Raw genomic sequence first — 24362 nt, 5'->3', positions numbered from 1 at the left:
CCCTTCAGAGACACAGCAAACATTTTCCTTAGAAGTCAATGGGCTTTAACTGGCTTCTGCAGCCCAAGCTGCATTTCATTAGAGAAGGGAAAGAGATGCTGAAGCAGACCAGAGCACAGGGGGCCACTTGTGGGTACTCATTGAATGTGCTGAAATGGAAATGAATTCTTTTTACTGTTCTTTGTGCAAATGAGCACCCAAAGTGATCTGAGGTGAGGAGGTGCTGGACACTTGGCAGGACAATAGTGCTTTAAGCATCARCCTCACCTCCCAGCTGCAACAATCCCATTCCAATAAAACACCCCTCCAGTGCCACAGCCCTGCTAGAGCTGTTTTCCTACTTTAACTGTAGTTTTACGAATCGCCATGGAAATGCTGCTCATTTGGACAGTTGCTTGGCATACCAACAGATGGAGTATGTTAATCAGTTTTTAAGGATATGCTAAAAGCTGGGATAATTTGAGTTCTGTGTTCAGAATGTTTGCAAAAAAACACAAATTTGTAATACATTTTAAAAAAAAGGTTTATTCTGCTACAGTGGAAGGAAACAGGATCCCAGAACCTTTCATCAGAGTCTTTTAAAATTACCAATTTTCTGTAATGCTGAATAGATTATTAAATCAGACTGTCTTCTTATCTTTGGGTTAAATTATGCACAAAAATAAATATGGCTAAGTTTATCTTTCATTTAAAAACCTGCTCTGGATTCTGATCAAAATACTTGGCTGGAACRACGCAGACTTTTTATTGCTTTAACTGATAAAAGTGCCATGGCAGTAACAGTACAACATTGGTTCTAAAAATACCACAYGTGGGGCTCCTAAACTTTCCAACTTCACAGCAGGAAAAAAAGGGAAGCAAATATTCAGCAAYTTCTTTGCAAAGTGGAATGCCTGAAGGGAAGAAGAAAGTCAAATGTCTATGATGGATTTAATCAGCAAGGATGCTGTGTCCTAGGCTGTAACAGCACAAGGGTTGAACCAGCAGTTTTTGAGGTTCCTGTGTGTATTTTCTCCCTTGATAAAGGCTGTCATGCTGCTGCTTACACTCATCTGCAGCACCACCGGTTCTGACCATTCTTCCTTGGAAAATGTTAACACCTTCCAGAACCACTATGATTTTATATTATCAAACCTCTGCACATTTTTATGAAATCCTGGTAATGCTAAAAGTCATTCAATTACATCAGTTTTTCTTCTCTATGATGTAGGAAAAAGTCCATAAATGCTGGCTGTGTTACTTCTTCTTGATTATCTTAATGAATATAAGAGTTTGCTATTTTATAACTATTATTTTGTTAAATAACCATTATGTATATTAATCTGGTTAGTGGCAGACAAATGGAAAAGATGAATAAAAAGATCTGGAAGGTTTTGATACAACAAATAAATTTTCTTTGGATCCTTCACTTTCTCCATGGTAGGTACAGTGATTAAGACTTTTGTGATTCCTCTGTGCTTCAGGACAAAACAACACGAGTGCTCCAGGGAGTGATCTCCCCATTCACACCGGACCGTGGGCAGAGAAGCCAAGATCTTGTCAGAAGCTGAGCTGAACATGCCATGGGATTCATTATTAAAACACACAATGTAAGATTAGAGCCAGGGAGAGGGAGTGGGAATAACCAGGAAAAGAACAGACTAGGAYAGGATCACGGGGAATGGAACACAGATGAAATTAAATGGCAAATTAATTGGAAAAAGAAAACTCCCTGGTATTGCCTCAGTTCCCAGATATGCAAASGAAACCACGAAAAATGTGCAGGGGCCAGTTCTGACCTTGAACTCTGAGGAGCTGGGAAATCAAACAAATTYTAACAGGAACAGCTGAAACAGGAGAGGGGGAAACACCACTGAGCACTGTGTGGAGAGATTTTTGAGCTGACTCTTACAGGCTGATACAAAACCAAAGTGTGTGAAATCCAAGTATAATTCTGAGCTCAAATCTATCACATTTATATTGTATTTCCATTATGTAGACAAACCTTTTCTGGCTCACAGTGGTCACGTTAGCACAGAGCAAGCGTAACCAGAAGGAACAAGCTGGAAGGAACAAGCTGAACAGGGCAGACTCAAACCCTGGAACTATCCAGCTTCACAAGGAGGAACATTTGCAGTGCTGGGTTTGGAATGTGAATCTGCACTGCCATCTGCAGAGAGCAGGYTGGCAAATTAATGGGCTATCAGTGTAGCAGCAATTAAAGTGCTGAAGTGCAAATATTGGTACGAAAGGTAAGGAATCAAGTGGGAAAGAGAAAGCTGTGATAYCATTGTCACAGCTGACATTCTGCACCATGTATGCTGTGTCTCATGAAGGTATTTTATACCTTATTTCTTAAACATTGCTCTTTTTACTTCTTTTAGGAGGAAAACCAATCCCTTTCTGTTTCTCCCACATCCTCCCCACACCATTTGCAGCTGGAGGTACTTGGATTGTGCCCAGGAGCTCACTGTGAACCTCTGCAGCCCGAGGTGCTTGGCCACAGCAGCACAGCACAACTGCCACTAAATMCCAGCACAGGGAGTAAAGCCAAGCCCAAAGTCTCTTAGCGGGTGAACACCTGCACGCCTGACTCTGCTGTGATCTCTCCGCTCACTCCAAGGGAGCAGCTGCAGCCAGAGCTGGTTCCATGCTTCAGCCCAGCTCTGTGTCCCATTTCCCCCGATGAGAACCAGCGGCACAGCAACAATAATGGGGTGAGATGGAATCTGCACGGGATTAAAAGCGTTATCTGAGTGTTTCATATAAAACAAATGATTGACCCCCTCACTTCGCTCTGAGGACACGCTTTGTTCCCTGAGGGAGCACATCCCAGGTGCGGGGCTGAGAAGCCCACGATGCTCCTGCCCCACAGCGCTGGAGCCCCTCAGCCCTGGAGCAGGCTGGGAGAGCTGGGGGGGCTCACCTGGAAACGAGAAACTCCTGAGAGACTCCAGAGTCCCTTCCAGGGCCCAACGGGGCTCCAGGAGAGCTGGACAGGRACTGGGGACAAGGGCCTGGAGGAACAGGACACAGGGAATGGCTTCCCACTGCCAGAGGGGAGGGTTAGAGGGAATATTGGGAAGACACTGTTTCATGTCAGCATGGTGAAGCMCTGGCACAGGGTGCCCRGAGAAGCTGTGKCTGYCCCTGGATCCCTGGAAGTGTCCAAGGCCAGGTTCGACGGGGCTCTGAGAATGGAAAGCGTCCCTGCGCATCGCAGGGGGCGACATTGGGAGGTTTTTAATACCCTCTAGCGCGACTCCATCGCAATGCCCCTCACCCGGCTCGTCCCTCTGGTACAAGCCGCCCTGAGGGCAGGGACCAGGCTGTCGCGAGAGCTCCGCGGGCTCCTCTCGCGAGAGGCGGAAGGGGCGGTCGGTGGGCGGGGCGCCGCGGTGGCGGCTCGGCCGGTCGGTCGGTCGGTCCATCACGGCCCGGCGGCAGCGGCGCGGCCGGGACCGGCACTGGGACCGGCACAGCCCTGCTGGCTCTGCCCGCTCCTCTCGGACTCTCCACTCCGCCATTCTCTCCTGGCTCCCCTACCCAGCCGCCCTCAGGGCGTCTTCCCTTTCCTTAGCCCTCCCCCCACCTCACGCCCCCTCCCCAGGGACCCCTTAATCCTCCCCGGTTCATTCCCTCATCCCCCCCTCAGGTCACTCCCTTCCCGTCACATCCCCTCGCACCCTTAGGGCCCCTCTGAGCGCCCTCCCCGGTGCCCCTGAAGCCCTCGCCCTCGGCCTCCCCCATGGTGGGGTTCGGGGCGAACCGCCGGGGCGGCCGCCTGCCCTCGCTGGTGCTCGTGGCGCTGCTGGCGGTGATCGCCGTGCTCGCCTTCCACTGCTGGAACGCGGCGTCCCGCCAGGCCCTGCTGCGGGAGGAGCTGGCCGAGCTGCAGAGCCAGGCCCAGCGCACCGAGGTGGCGCGGGGCCGCCTGGAGCGGCGGAACTCCGACCTCCTGGGCAAGGTGGACTCGCACAGGAAACAGCTGGAACAGAAGGAGGCGGACTACAGCCACCTGAGCAGCCAGCTGCAGGCCAGGGACGGCCAGGTGAAGAGGTGCGAGGACGGCAAGGTAAGGGGAGAGGGCGGCGGGGGGGTCCCGGTGCCCTGAGGGGCGGCTCAGCCCGGGCACTGTTAGTCCTCGCTTGCCCAAGGCTGCCCAAGGTGTCCCCGCAGTYTCTGCAGCCCGGGAGTGAATCAAGGCCCCGAGGCGCAGGTTTGGTGCTGCTGGGACAACTGCAGCACACTCGGGTTTCTGAAAACGAACCCAAGAGGAGCTGAAGATGTCCAGTCTCTGTGAACAGTGAAAATCCCGAGAGACCACTCTTTGCTAGACGGCTTTTTCAAATTTACGTTTTGGGTCTTTTTTGTAGCCTTCTGTCTCTGCTGAGATTACTTGATTATTTTTGTGATCAGTGAAAAAAACAGATACAGCCGTAAAACTACAGTTTCAAGGGAAATTAAACCAGTGTGGTGTTCAGTAGCACCCTCAGCTTGCCTCTTGGAATGCCTGGTACAGCACACTCTGATTTTTATGCTGCCAGCGTGTACTTGGGAAAAAAAAAAACAACAACCCTGCTGCTGACTAACGTGTCATTTTCCTTGGCTTGGAGAAGTCAAGCTCATAGAAAATTCAGCTGGCCCTTTCAGTGGGGGTGACCTGGGGATTTCTTTTGTTGTGGAAGATGAGTGAATGCCTCAGCTTCCACTTTCATACCTGTCCTGAATTGGGCGGTTCACAGGGCTCAGCACACCAGTCCTGCTCAGGGGGGATGCGGGGTRTATTAGCATGCAGGTCATCACTCTGCTCATTGAACACTGTTCTCACAGTAGGATTTATGGAAATGTCACACTCTCCAGGGTTATTGCTGGCTAGGTTTGTTTTTCTTGCCGTTTCTTATCACACATTCAATGAGCAGCCTCAGAAAATGCATGTACTTGTCACAGAAAAAGCTATATAAGTACATGCACCATTCCAGAGTTAGTCTCCTTCAAACTGATTAAGTTGGTATTAAAGTTCCCTACTGAACTGTTAAAATGAAGCCCTTTGTGTGTTCAGCATACGTATTTTTAATTTTTATTTTTCCTGAGATTGCARTAAAAAGTCCAATTGGATATGAAATTGATTCCATGATCTTTGAGGTGTTTTCCAGCCTCAGTGATTCAGTGATTCTAAAGCATTTGGGGTTTAGCCAAGATACTTCCCCTTCTGTCTGCAAAAGGGCAGTCAGCTTGTTTTAGTGTAACTGCCTGTGGGTGTAAAACTCCCCTGGCAGGATTCAGGTAAGCTATCAGGAACAATTCAGAAAGAATTGCTTCCTGGAAAGGGTGGTCAGGCACTGGAACTGCCCAGGAARGTGGTGGAGTCCCCATYCCTGGAGGTGTCCAAGGAAGGACTGGAAGGCGTGGACATGGTACTCAGTGCTCTGGGCTGGTGACAAGGTGGGGATTGGCCACAGCTTGGACTCCATGGTCTGGGAGGACTTTTCTACCCTCACGGATTCTGTGATCAGTTGCTGGGCTGCATGGCAAGGTGTGCTTTTAATGCAAAAAAAATTGTATTTTTAAAAGAATCTGTGATGTGTTCCTGTGGGACACTGAGGGAGAAGATTTAGGTCTAAATCAGGGGGTGCAGCAATGGTTATTGGAGCTGTGGCCTGCTCAGATGCACAATCTGCAAGCAGGTGCTGCTGGGCTGCCCCTGCCTGCCCRCCACTGTGGTGTTCCCAAAGATCTGCCTGAGCTTTGGGTGCTCTGAGTGTGACATTGCACAGGACAGAGCAGGAGGGCAGCAAGAGAAACGTGCCTAGTAAACCTCCCAAATTAAATTTATTGATAATTGCCTGCAGTGTGTGTGTTCTCTGTCTTCCTTCTTTCTTCCAGAAGCTGCCAGTTAAGGCTATGTGAGCTCATAGCTCTTGAACATCCTCTCTTTTGTGTTCAAAATGTCCAGAGTGCCCTAAGAGGCCAGAATAGCGGGATTTTATAAAAAACCAGGYGCTGGCCTTTTTTCTTCCCATGTAAGCCACTGTCTTTTCTCAGTGGCAATGTTTGGGTTTTTTTCTAAAACACTTCAAGTGACTTACTTCTCTGAGAGTAGAAAATTAAACTTTGTTTTAGAGAATGAATGTCTGTCACAAGGAAAGAGTAGTAGGTATAGAGTGTCTGACTGAAAACAGCTTGAACGATAATTTTTTCCTTCTCAAAATAGAATTTGGAAAGTCTATTTGACCAAAATACTCTTTATCTGTGATCTTAGTCCTTTTGTGAAATGCAGGAGCTGAAACAAAATCCCAACACCGGCATCAAGTGATCCCAACAAATTCAGGCTCATTTGATGGAWAACTTATTTGAAGATTCAGCTCTGGTAGTTCTCAGTGTCAGCTCTGCTTTGTTCTCCTTTGTCCCTTAGCTGAGGTTCTTTGCCTTGTGGTCACATAAATCAAGTGCCTTTCCCAGTGCTGAGGCAACTCCAGTTTCTGCAGCAGCTTCCTCTTGGCTTAGGGATGTCTGGAGTCCCCTGGCTCGGGGATCTCTGGAGTCAAGGCCAAACCCTTGGCTCTCCCCTGTCCCTGCTTGTGGAATGAGCTTGTCACACTGCACCAGCGTGTTGTTTGCTCTTGGGAGCAAATGCGGGAGTGTGACTTGGTGTCTTGCATTTAAAAAGAAACAGAAAAAGCATGAATTCTGGGGAATTATTCTCTCCTGTCACCCTGTGGTGATCTCCTGAGGGTCTTTTGGACCTTGGAACAAATGAGGAATTCTCTTTTGGAGCTCTGTGTGAGTGGCAAACAGGGGAGATGCCTGTCCTGGAATTTGGGCAGGTGCTGCATCAGCTTTCTGAGTATTCCATGTTTTTTTTTTGCAGTGTGCCATTAGGCTTTGGGGTTTTTCCATAGCTTTGCACATCCATTTGCAGTAAGTGACTGGCAGGATTCCGTGGTGGAGAGGTTCCAGGTGGCAGGCGCCTAGCGTGCAGGAAGCACCTCTCATTCCATACCTGCTGCTGGCCATGCCAGGTGTGGAACACAGCCCTACCCTTACCTGCTGCCCAGAAATGCTTGGGATGAAGCTCAGTCAAACATTACTGGGAGCAGCTTGATCTGTTCTTTGTTGCCAAAACTCAGTAACTCCCCAGTTTGCAAAGCTGTAGCTTTACAGCAGAAATGTGGAGTTGTTATGCAGCAAGACTCACAACTCTTGACAGCATTGGAGGGTTGCCACATGTCCGTGCTCAGGATTTCTGATACTTTTTTCCGGTGCAGGGCTCATTGGGCTAGAGAGGGTTTATTTTCTCCATCCCAATTGCTTGGAAAGGCTCTGAGGAGCACCTGTGAGTTCAGCAATAAAAACAGGTCGAGATTGAAGGAGGACATGGCCCAGCAAGAACTGGACCTGTGCCATGGCACGTTGGAGTGTGGGTTTTGCATGTGTAGGTGGARCAGATCCCATGAATCATAAAAAACCTTCTTCCTTTTCTGTCCTTCAGATGAGGGACGTTTGCTGTCAGCTGAGCTGTTTTGGATATAAATTCTGTCACTTCTCTCTGAAACTGAAAATCACCAAAATGAAAGATTGTGTGATAAAAGTGCAGCASATTCCCATGCAGTTCCTGCTCACAGACAGCAGCTCTCGGCTAGCCATGCACATGGTTATGGGATGAGCAGGAGYTAGTGGGAAGGGTTTGTGTGTGAGGAATTCAGATAGCTGAGGGTCTGAAAACAGACTCTGCTACTTCCCACGATCTCTTTGTTTGTAGATTTATTGGGTTTTGGGAAACAACTGCATTAGAGTGGAAGACAGGAAAATGTGATTGTTGCCTGCCTGTGGTTCTGCGAAATAGGAGGATATAATTGTTCATCAACACAACAAATTGCTGTGTGTACCTGCTTCCCTGTCCCCTGTTGGAGGGGGAGCTGGCATAGTGGGTGGRGAGCTTGGTGGTGACTTGTGTCTCCTGCTTCCCTGTGTGGCCCTGCTGCAGGGCCAGTTGTGCTTTTGAGGTGAAACTGCAAGTCCAACCCAGGCTGTCACTGATGGGGTCTTGCTTTGTRAAGGGGCCTTGAATTTCTTGGTGGATAGAGCGTGAGGCAAACGTGGGTCTGACGTGCCAGGAGGCTCCTTGAGTGTCCCTGGGAGAGTAATTTTGTCCCTATATCAGAGCACTGTGGTCAGGGGGCTCAGGTTACCGAAAGATCACATTCCTGGTGGAATTAATAAATGCTGACAGAGTAACTGTGGAGCTGGACCTTGCAGTTATGTTCCAGGGTTTGGAAGAAATATGTTCAAGGCCATCGTGTTTATTTTGTTGTTTTTTTCTGCTCTGTCCCTAATTTTCCAGTTCTACTTGCTTTATTTTTTTGGGGAAAGCCTTGTGAAAGCAGCCCTGTGTCTTGTCCTAGGTGGGAGCTGTGGTGGTGCCTCTCCATGCACCAGGACCCTCTTAGCTTTTGTTCTGGGACAGAATTTGCCTGCACTCCTGTTTGCCCCCCTGGGATAAGCCAGGATCCTGCAGGCTGGCACAAAAAYTCTGCTGCCCAAAGAACCTCTGTTGTGTGCTGGGAGCTGTCAGATGTGTGCTCTGTGTACAGTGTGTGCTGCAGAAATGCACCATCTCTGAGGTTCCTGCATGGCTGGAGTTCCAAGTTGGGAATGCCTGATCATACCCACATTGGGCAAATGGATCAGCCTGACCAGAGTTCCTCTTGTAACAATAAAAACACARTGGGAAATATATTTAAAGAATGAATAATTCGATAAAAGGGAAGGCACAGGGTGGGGAAGTCCTGAAGTCAGGGCAGATGTGTTTTGGGTTTTTTGACAGGAAGTGGAGGTGACTGACTCAGACACTTCAGGGGCTGGGGGGTTGGAACTGAAACAGCCCCTGTGTCCGTGTGTGTGTCTGTGTGTCCCTGTGCATGTCCCAGTGTGCCCTGGCTGAGTGGCTGTGTTGGCACTGCAGTGTGCTGYTCCCAGAGGTGATGCTGACCTTGTCACCCACGCGTGACAGTCCTGCTCATCACCTGCATGCAGTTACCCTTTGTATTGCTGTGAAACTGCAAGGAAATCAACCACASCACCCGAGTGCCTGAGGGCAGGAGAGGATTTTTACTCACATTTTCAGGATATTCCACACACAAACCTTTCTCTTTATTCCTTCTGGGTTTTTTTGTCTTTATGTAACAAGACAAAGCATCTTTACTTCAAGGCTTTGTGTACATGCATTTCTTACTTATTGTAGCCATTTTTTTCCTTACTAAAAATGCCATATGAAAAGCTATTGTTGAAGTTTRCTGGTGTGAGATTCCCTCTCAAAATAAAATGTATGTTAGGGTGTTAGATAGCAACACATAAAAGATTTATTTAAACAGTTCTATATATTATATACCTTAGGTAACAATTTGTTTTGCTGTTGATGCTGTGTTTATTTTTATCCACCTGTGCTTTCACATTAGCTGTTTACAGTCCCTCCTGCAGTATCAGGATGCAGCRTATTTATTTTAGTCTGGACAATCTACTTTTTTTTGATATAAATATGTTCTGGAATTAAAATKGAAGCCCTCATTAGCAAAGCCTGAACACAGTGTTTAGTTTAGTGATGTCACAGATCACAAAATACACATTGCTTAGATTTACAGGAACTTCATGCACGTCACTCTGATAATCCTCTGCATGCATTGGTTTTACAAAGCAAACAGACACACCTGAGTCTTCAGAGCCCAGCCCTCCCCCCAGCCTGCTGGTCACCTGTATTTATCCAACCCTTTCTTCCTTCCAGATGAAGCTGCAGAACAACATCTCGTATCAGATGGCAGACATACATCGGCTAAAAGGTGAGGGCTTCATGGCCAAATTCATTTGGCAGGCTGAARTTGTGCATTTTAACTGCCTAAATGCTGCAGAATGCAGTTTAAATGAAGGATCTGGTGATGCTGGAACATCCCATGAGGTGAAATCTCATTGTATTTGTTTGTTACACGGTATGGGTAAGTGCAGAGTTTGTTCTCACTGACTTTGCTGCAGAAGGAATGTGTGTTCTGCCATGCTGACTTACAAGACAGTAGAATAATTTTCATGGCTAAATATATGTTTAGTAGTTTGATCAAAAAYGCTGTAATGGTTATGCTGGCTTAGAAAAAGTTCAGGAAACATCTCTGAAGTTCTGTACAGACATGATTATAATGCCTGTGGTGTTGCTGCACTCAAGAGTTCTTCAGAGTGAGCCAGAACATGCTCAGATGTGAACATGCCTGCACACAACATGTGTGGTTTCTGCCTCTACCCGTGTAGCTACAGCTTGAAATAGTAGRAGGCTTCATTATTTGTAGCCTGAGGAGCAGGGAGAACTTCAAGAGCAGTTRTGAAGACAGGAAATCCATGTTGGCTTTATGGATAGCAGGAAGTTGCCTCCTTTTGTACACTACTGCCAGACAAACAGAGTTTGAGCATCCTGCCTGAAGTAACCTGGCAGCACTTTTGTGTTACTCAGAGTGACAGAATCTTTCAGGAAAGATAATCTTCCAAAAGATAAGTGAAATAGCATTGTGCAAGGCTTCTGAATGCAAAGGTAAACAACCATTTAAGGGTTTGGCATAGTATCAGAAGAATTTGTGTCCAATTCATGCTGCCATCTGGCATACATGAGTAAAGTGGCATCTTCTTCAAATTGATTTTAGAATCTTTAAAGTATGTCTAGACATGAAACTTGAGCAATTTCTTACTTACTTAGCAATATTGGAAATTGTATCTGCCATGGGGCATTTTTTCTRTCTTTCTGTATTCATGTTGCTTTTTGCTTTTTGGCCTAGAACAACTGGCAGAGTTGCGGCAGGAATTCATCCGCCAGGAAGATCAGCTGCACGAGTACAAGAAGAACAACACATACCTGACAAGGAGGCTGGAATATGACAGGTATGTCCTCAGGAGTGTTGGTAACTGCAGATTGGTGCGTGGTGGAGACCTGTATTTACTAAAAAGTGCTAATTACTCTTGTGTCTGCTGATCCTCAAATGTGAATGTTCTCATTTGGTGATGCACCTGAGCAGTTAGATTTTCCAGTTCCGTTTCTTTGTGGTGTTGTAGTCCTTCCCCCAACGTGAGATAGGAGCTAAGGAAAATCTTGACTTAATGGAATTGTTCTGCATTTTTAAGTCAATGTATTTTTTATCACATGGAGAATTAGTTCACAAAGATGTGAAAGAGTTTAAAGGACACAGTCCTGTGTCATCAGCATTGTTAATTTCTGCCTTTCTAGTGGTGTAATTTCAGTTGTTTCAACTGAGGCTGAAAGCACCTTGGGTAGATTGAAATTTTAAGTTGACTTCAGCCTTTTAAGCTGATGATGGAGAAACAGGGAGAGCAAATACTCCTGCAGCTTTGAGGAGTGAGGAAGACTTAACACTTGAGAAAGCGTCTGAAACATTGACATAACACAAACTGTTGTTTCTGTGCAATGTTGATCGTTTGTGGGGCATGGGAGTTTTGGTGATTGGTCTGTCGTCATGGCTTGTTGGGGAAGTTGGGACACCTTGCTGTGTATTCAGATTGTGTTATTTGAGTTGAGAGCAGTAACTGATAGTGGAAGTTGTGCGCCTTCTCCGTTGACAGCCAGGGGAGACACATTGCTTTCCCAGTGGAATTAATATTTGCGGACAGATTAACGATGGAGCTTGACCTTTTGGTTGCATTCCAGCTTCTGGAGGAGCTATATTCAAGGCCATTCTGTTTATTTTACTGTTTTTTCTGCCCTGTGCCTGTTTTTTCCAGTTCTGCTTTCTTTCTGTATTCAGTCCATTCCCACTCCATACACATGCCAGCACCAGGCTTTTTGGACAGACCATTCTAGTTATATCTCAGGTTTGGCTTTTTGTGCCACTTCCTATTTTTTCCCTTATTTTATTACTGGGAGAGCAGATCCAACAAATGAAGTGTAACTAATTGTGTGTTTCTCCTCAAGCCTGCAGTGTGGGCAGCAGATCAAGGAAATGAGACTGCAGCATGAAGAGAACATCAAGAAATTAATGGACCAAATWGCACGGGAACAAAAGGTAATGCCAAGAAAGTTTGTGTTGATTGAGAAGAGCCCAAAGCCTGCTGTGTGCCTCAGAGATGTGAAGGCCTGGGATGTTTCTTCCCTAACTTTGTGTTCAGTATCCCCCTGAGCAGCTCTAAGTGGGTGTTAATGTAAGAAATCTGCCTATTGTCTCACTCAATGGACTGAGCTCGAAGCTGAGGCCAAATTCTTTGCTCTGCTCCTTTCTCCATGATGTCATTGCTGAGGATTTCAGTCCTTGCCTGTAATATGCATATTGTTATTCAGCTCTCCAGGGTGGGATCTKTGTCCTCACAGCCTCACACAGGTTATTGCAGAGGGAGCCTGAGCTCTGCCGTGGCCTCRAGGTGCTAATGTGATGCAAATTGTGATGGTATTGGAATGGTATTAAGGGTGTGATTACATGAATAGAGCTGCCAGTAAAATTTGGGCCACTTTCCTGCAAACAGATACTTAAAATTTTGTTTCCTTACTTTGTCTRTAAACATCTCAAATAATTGGTCAGACTAAGAGCAGATTTCAGTCACGTTTTCTCTTACAGTCTAGAATTGTTTCAAGGCTCTGACCTGAGGCTTAAGGCTGATGTTACCTTAACCTGTTTGTGTGTACTTAACCCCTGTGTATGGCAGTAGAAATGTCTTGCAGCTGTTCTRTATTGAACATTCTCTGTCCAGATGTGTGTCCAGATGCCCAGGGTCCAGCTTTATGCATTGAGGGCTCTGCTTCTTGCTTTGGTGATCATTGAAGTCATAAATGCAATTTTGCTTACCCAAAGTAATCTTGAATCTGAGGACGTAGTAATTTCCAGGGAAGTGTTTAATGTTGTCTCCTTTTTTGATCCAACAGGCCACACAAAAAATTCAGTCCAGTAAAGACACTGCAGTCAGTCCCAGCAATGGTGAGCAGGCAGTACCTGAGACGGTTGCAGAGGTGGAAAATAAAGACATAGTGAAGAATGAGGAGCCTTCAGAACATGCAGATGGYAAAGGTATTTCCATTTTTGGGCATTTCTGATAGAAAATGGGCCAGTTGTGGTGCATCCTCTGCCAGCCTCCAGACTGGGCATTTCTCTGAAGTAGAAGAAGGAATTGTTTGGCTCAGATAACTTGATTAGCTGCAGTGATCATTCTAAATTAGAGCCTTTCTCAAGAGGGAAATTCACTGTTCAGACTGAAAGGTTAGTAAGGCAGAATATCCTTTCCTTGTCTTGCAGAKAAAATCAAACCAGGAGGAGATGCAGGCATGCCTGAAATAGAAGATAATGACCCTGCTAAAGCTGAAGATACTCCCACTGGTTAGGAGAAATATTCTCCATTCTTTCACATTTGGGTCTTGGTGATGTATATGTTGTGTGTGAACACCATGTGGTTCATAGTGAGTGCAGACTTTTAAAATCTCTCTGTGGTAATAAAATTCAAGTGGGGTGTAAAATCAGATCATTTCTTCTGTGCTTTAGAGGTTTGAATTCTCAAAACGGAATGTCTTGGATAATGCCCCTCCTGAAATCTCATCTTTTATATTTTCATTAAGAAGACTGTAAAAAAATAGAAGTTTACAGGATTGTTAGAGCAAGACCAGGTAAATAGTGTGTTTGTTTCATGTTAATGCTCTTGTTCCTGTGTTTTGTTCTAGCTTTAAAGAAGCCACTTATTTCAGCTCCTAAAAGTCCTGAAGGTCATCAGTCTGTTATGAATCTTCCAACTGAACAGCCCCACGCTCCAAACCTGGCACCAGGTAAAATTCCTGTTAGCAGGTGACAAGGCAATGTTTTGGTTACAAGAAGAAATCCAAGGATAAATTTCTGCAGGATCCAAGGTTGTGTTCTTACCTAGCTGAGGCACTAGGKCTGCTGTTGTATGATCTCTTCTTGTACCSTCCACTCCAGTAATTTCTRAKCCTTTTGACCAATTTCAGCTACATTTGAGTTASAYRTTTCAAAGATAAGTGCTTCAAGGTCCCTCCAGTGGACAGAGTAATTGAAATGAGTGTTCCTCCTTAGGGTACTAATTAGGGCTACACTACTCGCTCAGGGACTGGTTGTTGATCTCTTAGTAGTCACAGTCAGATAAACCAGTGTTCCTGTCACCTGCTCTGTGTCTTCCTGTGCCTGGGAACAGCTCATTTGAGGGTGACACGGGGAAGGTTTATGACATGAGTGAAACGTTTTGGAAGAATTGCAGTTAGAAAAGAGACAAATGCATAGAAAATGCTCACTCATGGATCAAGTCTCTTTAATGTCRTAGAATGTCAGGTTATACCTGTACCACGGGGGTCTTGTTCCGATCCTGTCMTGCAAAAATTCTTTGTATAACTTCACATTTTAATGTTTCAGGTTTGCCCAGTGACAGTGATGGAAACACTGACACTGTCAAGCAGATCCCTCCAAATCCTCTYCAGCATTTGAATTTTGAAGAAAACRTGGAAACCCAGAATGACCACAAAATTGAGCCAGACCAGATAAAAATCCCAAAGAGCCGAGTTAGTGACTTGCAGAAGATGAAGCAAAGTAAGTTGGCCAATATCACACACTTCAATATATTTTAAAAATCCCTTCATTTTCTATTCTAAGTGCCTATCTGGAAAATAGGGACCATTGCAGAGGGTGGCTTTGGAGAGGGAGTCTGGGAAGGAATACAATATGTTCCCGGGTAAAAGATATGCTTTAATGTGTTTTTTTTCAGGTGTATATTCAGTCATTWAAAAAAATTATTTCCTTATTGGGATTTAAGATGCTTTTGGAAATTACTGCACATTTAAATTGGTTAAGTCAGRACTTTGATACATGCGGGATGCTGAGTTACTCACTTTATTACTTGACTTCATTATGGTCTTTTGGACAATATTGTAAGTATTCAAGCCAAAACTGGGAAAACTTCGGTTGTTTTAGTATAACTCATGGAAGATTGTGACATARTGAGAGCAGGTGTATTACAAATTGTTATGGAACCTGGGCAGGCCTGGCTTCCACTCTGTGTAGCCTGGGGTGTGCAAGGCTCATTATTTTATCAAAGGAGCTTCTGGAGTGAGAGAGCTTCTCATTTCATTTAGTGGATTATCTCTCTTCCTTGGTCACAAATGAAATGGGGGGTGGAGTAGTTGTGTAGAGAGCAGCTGTGAAGGAAATGTCCCCATTGTAGGCTGTGAGGGGGTACCTGAGAGTCAGGAATTGTCCCCTGTTAGTCTCTTCTCTTTGGAATAACTCCCTATTGTACATTTTAATGGTATGATGAGGGAGAGATTTTATCATTAATGGATATAGCTAATCCAGGTTTGTATCAGGTTTCTGTCCTGATGGTCAGTGGCTGTTCAGAAAGGTGCATTGGTGACAAACTCACCCCTGGTGAGGGGTGGAGGAGCCCAGCTCTAGCACGGTGCTGGCACATCTCTGCAGCTGCCACTGTGGGCAATGCCTGTCTGGGTTTTGGCAACTGAGAGCTTTGAAGTAGAGGGTGCAGGGGTGAGGCTCTTCAACCTGGGGAGGAGTCTGGGGACCCCTTAGAGTCCCTAAAGGGGTTCCAAGAGAAGTTGAGAGGAGTCTTGGGACAAGGTCTGGAGTGACAGAGCAATGGGGAAGGGCTTCCCACTGCCAGAAGGCAGAGCTAGATGGGATGTTGGGAAAGAATTCTTCTTTGGGAGGATGATGAGGTCCTGGCACAGGTTTCCCAGAGAAGCTGTGACTGCCTCTGTACCCCTGGAAGTGTCCAAGGCTGGGTTGGATGGGGTTTGGAGCAACCTGGGATAATGGAAGTTGTCCCTGCCATCGCAGGGTGTGGGACAGGATGGGCTCACCAGACTGTGCACCCTGAGCTATGTAGCCTGTGTAGGCCTGCTGCATTTCCTGGGATCTCTTCATCACACTTTAACCTTTTCTTCTGTCAACTTCAATTCATTCAGTTCTTGTTTGTCACAGTATCTCTGGTGTATCCACCAGCTGTTCTTGCTGGAAGTTGGGTACATGCCTTTGTCTTCCATGGCTTGGGTTAAACATGTGCAAATCCCACTGTCCTATCTGGGGTTTGTCGATAATGCAGAGTCAAAAATACCAACAGTAATAGCCAGGATCACTCAATTAGACATGAACAGGCAATGAGTAGTGCATGGAACTTCGGATTTCTGAGCAGATTGTGGGGTTTTTTCTTGCTTGTTTTATGAAAACACCTGAAACTGGTGTTTCTGTGCATTTGAGCTGCACTAGGTGTGATTCTGCTGTCACTCCCCTCATACAGAGAAGCACCATGGTATGGCATCTGTCCTGGTTTTTATATAYGCATTGTTTTAGGAAATAATTTCACTTTTGCATCTGTCCATTTTTAATCCTGATGTTGAAATCATTCTTCAGTTTTACTTCTCTGTTCGTTGCTTCCACTGGGAACCACTCACCACCTGCCCTGGCAGCATTGGTGCCCAGTGTGTAATGATTTTATCACACTTTAATCCTGGTTTTTTAATTTATACATGATCTTCCAGGCCTATGACCCCTGCAGACTCAGAGCTGCTTCCCTCAAGCCCTGGGCTGGAAGACATCTCCCTGTATCCCATTAAAYGCCAGCTCTGAGCCAACATTACACCAGTAATCTCTCACCGTGTGCCTGGGTGATTACTCATKACATATTTCCAGCTATTTCTCGTTTTTCCTATGCATTGTTTCAGGATCTGAAACTATGCTTAATTTTTTGTTGAATGATGAAAATACTGGAATTGGGACATTTTGAGAACCGTTAAAGCTTAATAGGAAAGCAGGGTGTAAAGCCAGCTGGATGAGTTTCTGAGCTGAGGSCAGGCCTGTGCTGGGCTCCCTCCCATGCCAACAGGGCATATCCTGCAGGCATTGCCAGTCAGCAGGGCAGCGTTGGATTGCTCCATGGCTTCAGGAAAAGTGGGTGCTGAGCAAGTGGAAGGGTTTTGTGCTTTTTGAGAAACCTTGTGTAGCTGCCTGTGGGCAGTCCAAGGTGGAGCTGTTGGGTGCTCACTCCAGCCCTTGCCCGTGGAGAGAGGAGCGTGGGACAGTCAGGTGTCACAAGGTTGAGTGCTGGGTGACAGAGCACGTCCTTCCCGCATGGAGGTGCTCCATGAGCCTTGTTCAACCCCTGCCCAAGCCCTGTCCCTTCTCCCCCTCTTTCTCTCCAGCTGGAGCTACCACCGACCCTGACTGCCTCCAACTGCGATCTCCTCTTGTATAGGATCTCCCTGTTCTTTCCTCTCTGCTGCTGACTCACTCCTTTCCTACTCCACAGGCCGGTTCTTTGATGAGAATGAATCCCCTGTGGACCCGCAGCAGGGTTCTAAACTGGCAGATTATAATGGGGATGATGGGAACGTGGGTGAGTATGAGGCAGACAAACAGGCCGAGCTGGCTTACAATGAGGAAGAGGATGGTGATGGTGGAGAAGAAGACGTCCAAGGTGAGCTTGGGCCTTACCTCCATCCCATTGTGATAAATTCATGCTGAGTTACTTGTTGAATTTGTGTAAAGCCTCGCTGGTTTAGCTGACACAGCAAAGAATCTTGAAATTTGGTCTCACTCTCTGTGGGACAGCAACAATGCAACAATCTTGAGTGAGAGGGTTTTGGCACCTTACTGCAGTTGTTTATAGTTCCTGCCAGGAAAAACAAGACTCTAAATTCCCGATGTGATTTACCCAAACCCCCAGCTCTGGCCCCTGGCTGGGAGGGTTTTGGGCCTTGACATTCCTAAATTGTCAAATAGAGGAATGTTGTGGTTTGACTCCTGCTGTTGTCACACCTGCCTGGAGCTGGTGTGTAGTGAGGCCTTAGGTGGTGATTCCAGGTGTCACTTTTGTGCATTGTACACAGATTCAACAGGCTTGTGGTGTTCCTGCTAACCCACCTCAGAGCTCCTGATCCAGTGCTGCCTAACACCTGTGTGTGCATGGCCATTCCCTGTCCTGCATGCAGCTCCTGCATCGCCTCCCTCGTTTGCTTCTGCCTGCCTTGTCTACCTTCTACATCCAGCTKTTTGGGGGATGTTTGTGACAGGCCTGTATATCTGCAGGGTGACAGTGTTGTGTAAACATGGAGTGTATTTCCAGTTAAATGAAAGTGTAAAATAAAGAGGGGGAAAAAGTAGGAAATGGGATGAAAATCCTAGAGGCCCCCTGATTTTGACCTTTGTAAGTTATATAAGTTAATAACTTTTTAGCTGGCATCTAAGCAAAATAAATGGGCAAAGCCAGTAAAAAGTAGCTGATTTTGTGGGCATGCAGCTAAGTGCAGTGTCAGCAGGCTGGGCTGGGCTGGGAGTCTGAAACTCATGAACAAGTGAAAGAATGGGATGGACTAGAACCCATGGTGATTAATTAACTTAATAATGAACTGCAGTGCCTGCTGCTCCAGCTGCAGCCTCTTCTGTGCCCGTTGTGCTCAGCACTTGCAGGGGGCTCCGTGTCACGCCTGTCTCTCTGGCGAGTGGTCCCTGGGCTGGTGGCTGCTCATCCGGTCTGGCAGCTACACAGAGGCATGGGGATGCAGAGCAGCCTGGTCCAGTGGAAAGAGTCTCTGCCCATGGCAGGGGGTGGAACATGATGGGCTTTAAGGTCCCTTCCCAYCCAAACCATCCTGGGATTCTCTGATTCACCGTGTCTTTGTCCATGCTGGGGCCATGGGAGCCATGCTCCTGATGGTGCTGTGCTGTTATGGGTGGGSAATGCGGGGTGTTCTGTGTGTCCCTGAGCCCTGCAAACCTTGGGAGTCTTGTGGGTGGGAGTTTTATGGTTTAGTCCTGTTCYCCTCAGTCAGTGGTGGGTGCTGGCCAGCTCCTTTCTGCAGTAGTTCCTTACCTGGGCTTCAGGATGCAACTCTGAAAATTGTAACTSTGGCTGAATCTGTGCTGGCTGGTGCCATCTGACTCACTCAGCCTKTGCTCTGGACAACCCTTTCTGTGAAGAAATATTCTCTACATCCAACCTGTACCTTCCCTGGCACAGCTTGAGGCCATTTCCTCTTGTCCTGTCCCTTGTTCCCCAGGAGCAGAGCCTGACCCCCACCTGGCTGCACCCTCTTGTTCGGGTGGCAGTAGGTGGCTGCCACATGGTGCAGGGATGCAGCACCCTGTCCCCATCCCATAGAGCTCTTACTGGCCCTCAGAGCTCTGTAAGTACCTGGCTGTGGGGATCCTCACAGGGGAGCTGATGGCTCAGGCAGCAGGTGTGCCATGAACAGTTACAGTGATGTGGGCAGCATTCCCCAATGCTSCTTGGGAAAGGATGGGTGTGATCCAGCTCTAAGTGGTTGAAAAACCCAGAGATTGTGCTTGTGTAACTTGCAATTTGAGTGGCGTTTGAAAAAATAGAGCTCTGACTGACAGTGACCCCATAAAACCATTTCTCATCCAGGTGGGGTCCCTGAGAGGTCCCTGCTCTGGTGACTTGGAGTTTGGACTTGGGGAAGATCCTTTTCCTGATGAATCCCTCTGTGCCTCTGTATAGACAGGCTGKATCAGTAGCTGCTAGTAAAAATTAAAGGCTGACTTCTGGAAGTTTCTTCCTGAGGGATGATCTGAGCAGAGTGTATTGCTACCTCAAACCACATTTCCTAAATGTTCTTTTGTTCCTTAATAACTTGTTGAATTGGTTTGAGCTGTGATTTGAGTGTGGCCAGTGGTGCTTCCAGGATTCCAGAAGTCACTGCTTAAGGGCTTATCCTGTCTGCAGGGCAGGAGAGGGCAGAACTGTGCGGTTGGAGGATGGTTTTAATTGTTTAGGGAGGAAAAAAAAAGAAAGAGAATATCTGTCAAAAACTGTCAGGAAAACATCACCCGGCTCTGCATCAGGCTGAACAAAGCCTATGGCATGTGCCACAAAGCCATGGGATTCCACGTGGTTTTTGTTGCCTCTAGGAATGTGCAGGCTTAGATTGRAATTACCAGGGAAAATACCCAGTTTGGGGGATGTTCCTTGGGGCAGGGCAGCACCCAGCCTGGCTGGTTCCTKTCCTCAGGCACCTGCTGAAGGACATGGGGATGTTTGAAAGTGGCAGCTTCTAAAATGTGTGTTAGCAGTGGCTGAATGGTGGAGGGGGAGTAACTCGGGTATCCAGGTGCTGKGGTGGCATTTTCTTATGGAACAAACCTGTGTCATGGAGAGTGCATTCCAGCCTTCTGCAGCTGGAGGAGCCCCTCAGATCACTGCCTGGCTGCTGAGGTGGTGGGTATGAAGATGTGGACAACTCCAGGCAGCTCGGTAGCTGGTGGGAGATAGCTGAACTCAACTTGGATTTCTTTTGCTGTGAACAAGAGTCTTTCCTGATATAAAGGAATAGCTCTGAGGTGCAGGAGAAGCTCATTTGTGGGAAAAAAAAAAAAAAAAAAAAAAAAAGGAGGTTTCAGGGGTTTTTTCACTTTTTGATGGGAGAAAGCCCTTGGTCCGGAAGGGGTTTCAGTGACTTCCCTGTGCTAGTCCTTGAGAGGTCCCCAGCCTCTATGAAGCCTTACAGTGTCAACTCATCTTTCTACAGCAGTTGGGCTTTAGTGGGGGATTTTGAAAGCTTGATAGGCAGTCTCAAAGCCCAGCAGCTGGAGTGTCTGAAGTCAGGCAGTGTATATGGTGGGGCTGCCCTGCAGCCAGAGATGCCCACCTGGAGCGCTGACAGCTGGCCTGGAAGTGCAGCCACACATCCTGTCCCTGCTGGCTCCATCCCATCATCAGCCCCAGCTGATGCTGTGCCTTTTAGCAGCATGTCCCGGGGAACTTCACTTTGATATTTTGTCAGTGATACCACATCAGATCTGATCTGATCATTTTAATTGTAATCTAATTACAATCTGTAATTGCAGATGATGAGGAGCGAGACCTGCAGAATGACCTGGGGGACTACAGCAAGTCCCGCCTCAGCGATGGGATCCTGTAGGCCCTGATGACAGAGAGCTCTACCCAGGAACTTGAGGTGCTTCAACACTGAACCAGTTTTACTCATGTTTCCTACTTCCAAGGATGCTGAGGATCAAGTGCCGAGTGTGCTCAGCAGCAGGTGAAGAAGACCCACTCTGTACATATGTACATATTTGTACTATTGCAGGTTGTATTAAACCCATAATGGAGCTGGTTACTCAGCCTGTTCCTTACCTGAAATAATCTTTACACTTAAACCCAGTCTATAAACACAGGCTGAATTGTTTCTGCCGTTTAGAGCACTTGGAACCTGGAGAACTTGTACAGTTTGTATCTGATGTAACAAAGCCACTGTGGAAGCCATGTACAGCCAAGGACTCCTTTTCTACAATCCCAACCTGTGTGGCAGAACTGCTGCTCTCGAGTGCTGGGTTTTGTACAGCAGGTGAGAATGGAACATCAGAGGGACTGGGAACTGAACAGTTCAGTAACTGCTCCTTCCTCACTGCAGCCCAGCACCATGTCCCATTGAACTCCTGTATAATGACCACATCTTGTAGTTAGAGCTGGAAATCTATCATAGGACTTGCATAATTTGATACATCCCAAAAAAGTTGTGCAACTAATAGCTTGATTTAAAATGTATGTAAGATACAAATAATTGGCAGCTTGTAGGAAACCTTTGTGTTAGAGACAGCAAGTATGTGAGTCAGAGACAAATCTCCAGCACCCGTGTCAACCCCTTGATGGAAGGACCAGCCTTTACCCAGGTAAACATGCTGTAGGTGCTGGTGTGCTGTCCCAGAGTGTGCATCCCAGGTCCAGCCACTCCAGTTAATTTCCAGTTTGATCCCTTGATCCTAAACACGTACCACATCCCATCAGATGTGGTTTTCTCCATCAGATCTGTAAGTCAGACCCTTTTCTGTATTCTGTGTTCAAGCACTTTTAGAATTGATGGAGATGATTCCATTGCTCTGCAGTGGTGGGAACAAGGGGATCGTTCCCCCTGCTCTCCCTGGGCACTCAGGTTGTAGGCCCTGATGAGGGTGATTGAACTCATCCCTGTGCTCAGGTGCTGGGCTGCAGTCATGGGTCAGGTTTGCTCCTTGCCAGGTCAGTGAACCTCTTAAATAAAGTTCAATGCTTGTACAATTATGTTACAGGTTTTTAAGACAATTTATTACTACTTCAAGTGTCAATGGCAAAAGAAAATTCCCCCCAGTTTTCTGCATTTAAAAAGTGAAACTGCAGCTCAATGCCATGTCTGGTTTCAGCTGAACCTCGTGTTGTCTGAAGGAGTGCAGCATCACATGGCCCAGCTTGGGAAAGCCCCTAAATTAAAGAGCTACTTCTGAAATTTTTATATTAAATGATACTATACTCACAGCTTCAGCTGCTTTTCCCATCCTTGCCTATCAACAGGACCATCACTTTTGTGCTCCTGTGCTGAAGCTGGGTTGCTCCATGTTCTTCCTTCTCTGCCTTTTTCTTTGCATTCCATGTTTTTTTTCCATCAGAGTGATTACTCTGCTTCACCCTAGTGAGGCTACATCTGGAGTATTGTGTTCAGTTTGGGCTTCACAGCTCAGGAAAGACAAAGGGCTATTGGTGAGGGTCTAGGAGGCCACAAAGTTGATARGGGGTCTGGAGCATTTCTCTAATGAGGAAGGACTGTGGGAGCTAGGCCTGGGTAGTCTGGAGGAGACTGAGAGGGGATCCCATCAATCCATACAAATATCCCCAAGGGGTGTCACAGGATGCTGCCAGACTCTGTTCAGTGGTACCCACCCAGGACAATGAGCAATGGCCAGAAACTAAAACACAAGGACTTCCACCTCAACGTGAGGAAGAACTTAAGGTGGCAGAGCACAGGAACAGCTGCCCAGGGAGGATGTGGAGTCTTCCTCTCTGGAGACACCCCAAACCCACCTGGACACGTCCCTGTGTCACTTGCTGCAGGTGACCCCGCCTTGGCAGGTTTTTGGACTGGATGATCTCCAGAGGGGCCTTCCAACCCCAGCTATTCTGGGATTAAAGTATCACAGYTCCTTTGCATCAGGTGCTTTTTTAATGCTGATTCATCTCTGAATTCTGGCTTCTCTTTCCCTCTGAGCCATAATCTTTGTGTCTTGGAGTCCACTGCATCTTTCCCRGAGTACAGCTGGATACTCAAGGACAACTCTGCAGCATTTCATCCTTCCCAAGGTGACTCTGGTTTTGATCCACTGCTCTTCGTTGCTGAATCTGGCCAGAGTTTCATTCCTGCATATTCCACTATTCCTTCTTCCCCTGCATTGTCTGCAGTAAACCTGAGCATTCCTACAGGCTTGGGCCAATTCTGTGCAATTGAGCTATAACTTGAAGGTCTGCTGGTAGATTCCAGTTTGTATCCTAGAGAATTCCAACATGAGCAGTAGCCAGGTTAATTACAAAACATCCTACCCATGCACCCAACATGAACACAAGTCCTGAGCCATCAGGATGGTTGCAGGCATTCCTTRTTCACTGGGAGGAGTTTGCCCATCCAAGCCCCAATATTCCCARTTTCTCCATGCACAGGGATCCTCCAAGCTATCCAGGACTTATCACCTGGCTGATGATTCAGACTCGCCTTGTTCTTCCAGCTTTGGTAGCCACTTGTACAATACTCCCCTTGGGCCACTGMTGGTGCAAGGTAGGCCAGGTTCTGCTCCATCCTGGAGGGGAAAAGGACTATTTCAGCATTCTTGCAGCTCTGTGAAGACACTCAGCTGAATTCAGTGTACCCATATCCCTTGGTGTATTCCGTCCTCTTATTGCTGAGGTCCATGGAAATGTCTCTGAGCAGCATCCAGCTCTCCATCAGMCTTGACACGCCACAGAATGAATGGCCAGTGCCCTCAGAAGGGTCCCACCAGACTCTGATCCCTCTCTAGTTCTCCTGAAGCTGATGTGCTGTAAGGGAAGAACCTGGATCCTGCTGGCATTGCATGAGGAGGAGGGCATTAGGAAAACTGCAGGCCTGAAGGAGAAACGGGAACAGGAAGGTAGGACTGGTGGGGGCAGGAAGCAAGAGGAGGCACAAGTGTGCAAGAGGGGAGATGGCTCAGAACCTCCAACAAAGGCACTACAAACCAAAAATCAAGGAACGTGACTCAAAACCAGGGATGCCTTCTCGACTTTTTTTTTACTAAACTGAAAGTTGTTTGACAGAACAATTTCCCTTAGAAAARAAATTCTTTAAAGATTGGATCACTAAATAATGAAGGGCAAAGTGCTTGGAGACCTACATAGGATTATTAAAATCCTTAAAAGTGTTCCCACCAAGATCCATGGGCTACCCTYCAACCAAATATTTTTCCAAAATACAGAGGAACCCAAGTCCGGTGGGGGGTGGGGTACTAACAGGGGGTAAGTCTAGGGTGGCTTTGGGTACATGGAAGAGAASTGAATGCAATAAATGCTAATGAAGGTCTATCAAACACCAGCCCATTCTGTAG

The 24362-nt window shown here is 46.8% G+C and overlaps 1 protein-coding gene across 1 annotated transcript; it reads left to right on the top strand.

The window, feature by feature from the left end:
* The first annotated feature begins 3362 nt into the window (after positions 1-3362).
* On the top strand, positions 3363-22038 carry GOLM2 (golgi membrane protein 2). Its single transcript, XM_057381321.1, has 9 exons — positions 3363-4054; positions 9761-9815; positions 10791-10893; positions 11939-12029; positions 12881-13022; positions 13248-13328; positions 13667-13768; positions 14367-14540; positions 20826-22038. The coding sequence occupies exons 1-9, from the start codon at positions 3728-3730 to the stop codon at positions 20897-20899; spliced, it is 1149 nt and encodes a 382-aa protein (XP_057237304.1). The 5' UTR covers positions 3363-3727; the 3' UTR covers positions 20900-22038.
* The last annotated feature ends 2324 nt before the right edge of the window (positions 22039-24362 follow it).

Source organism: Malurus melanocephalus, unplaced genomic scaffold (genome assembly GCF_030028575.1).
Source record: "Malurus melanocephalus ecotype Western Australia unplaced genomic scaffold, MMel_1.1 scaffold_505, whole genome shotgun sequence".
NCBI lineage: Eukaryota > Metazoa > Chordata > Aves > Passeriformes > Maluridae > Malurus > Malurus melanocephalus.
This window is presented reverse-complemented; position numbering and strand designations above follow the sequence as displayed.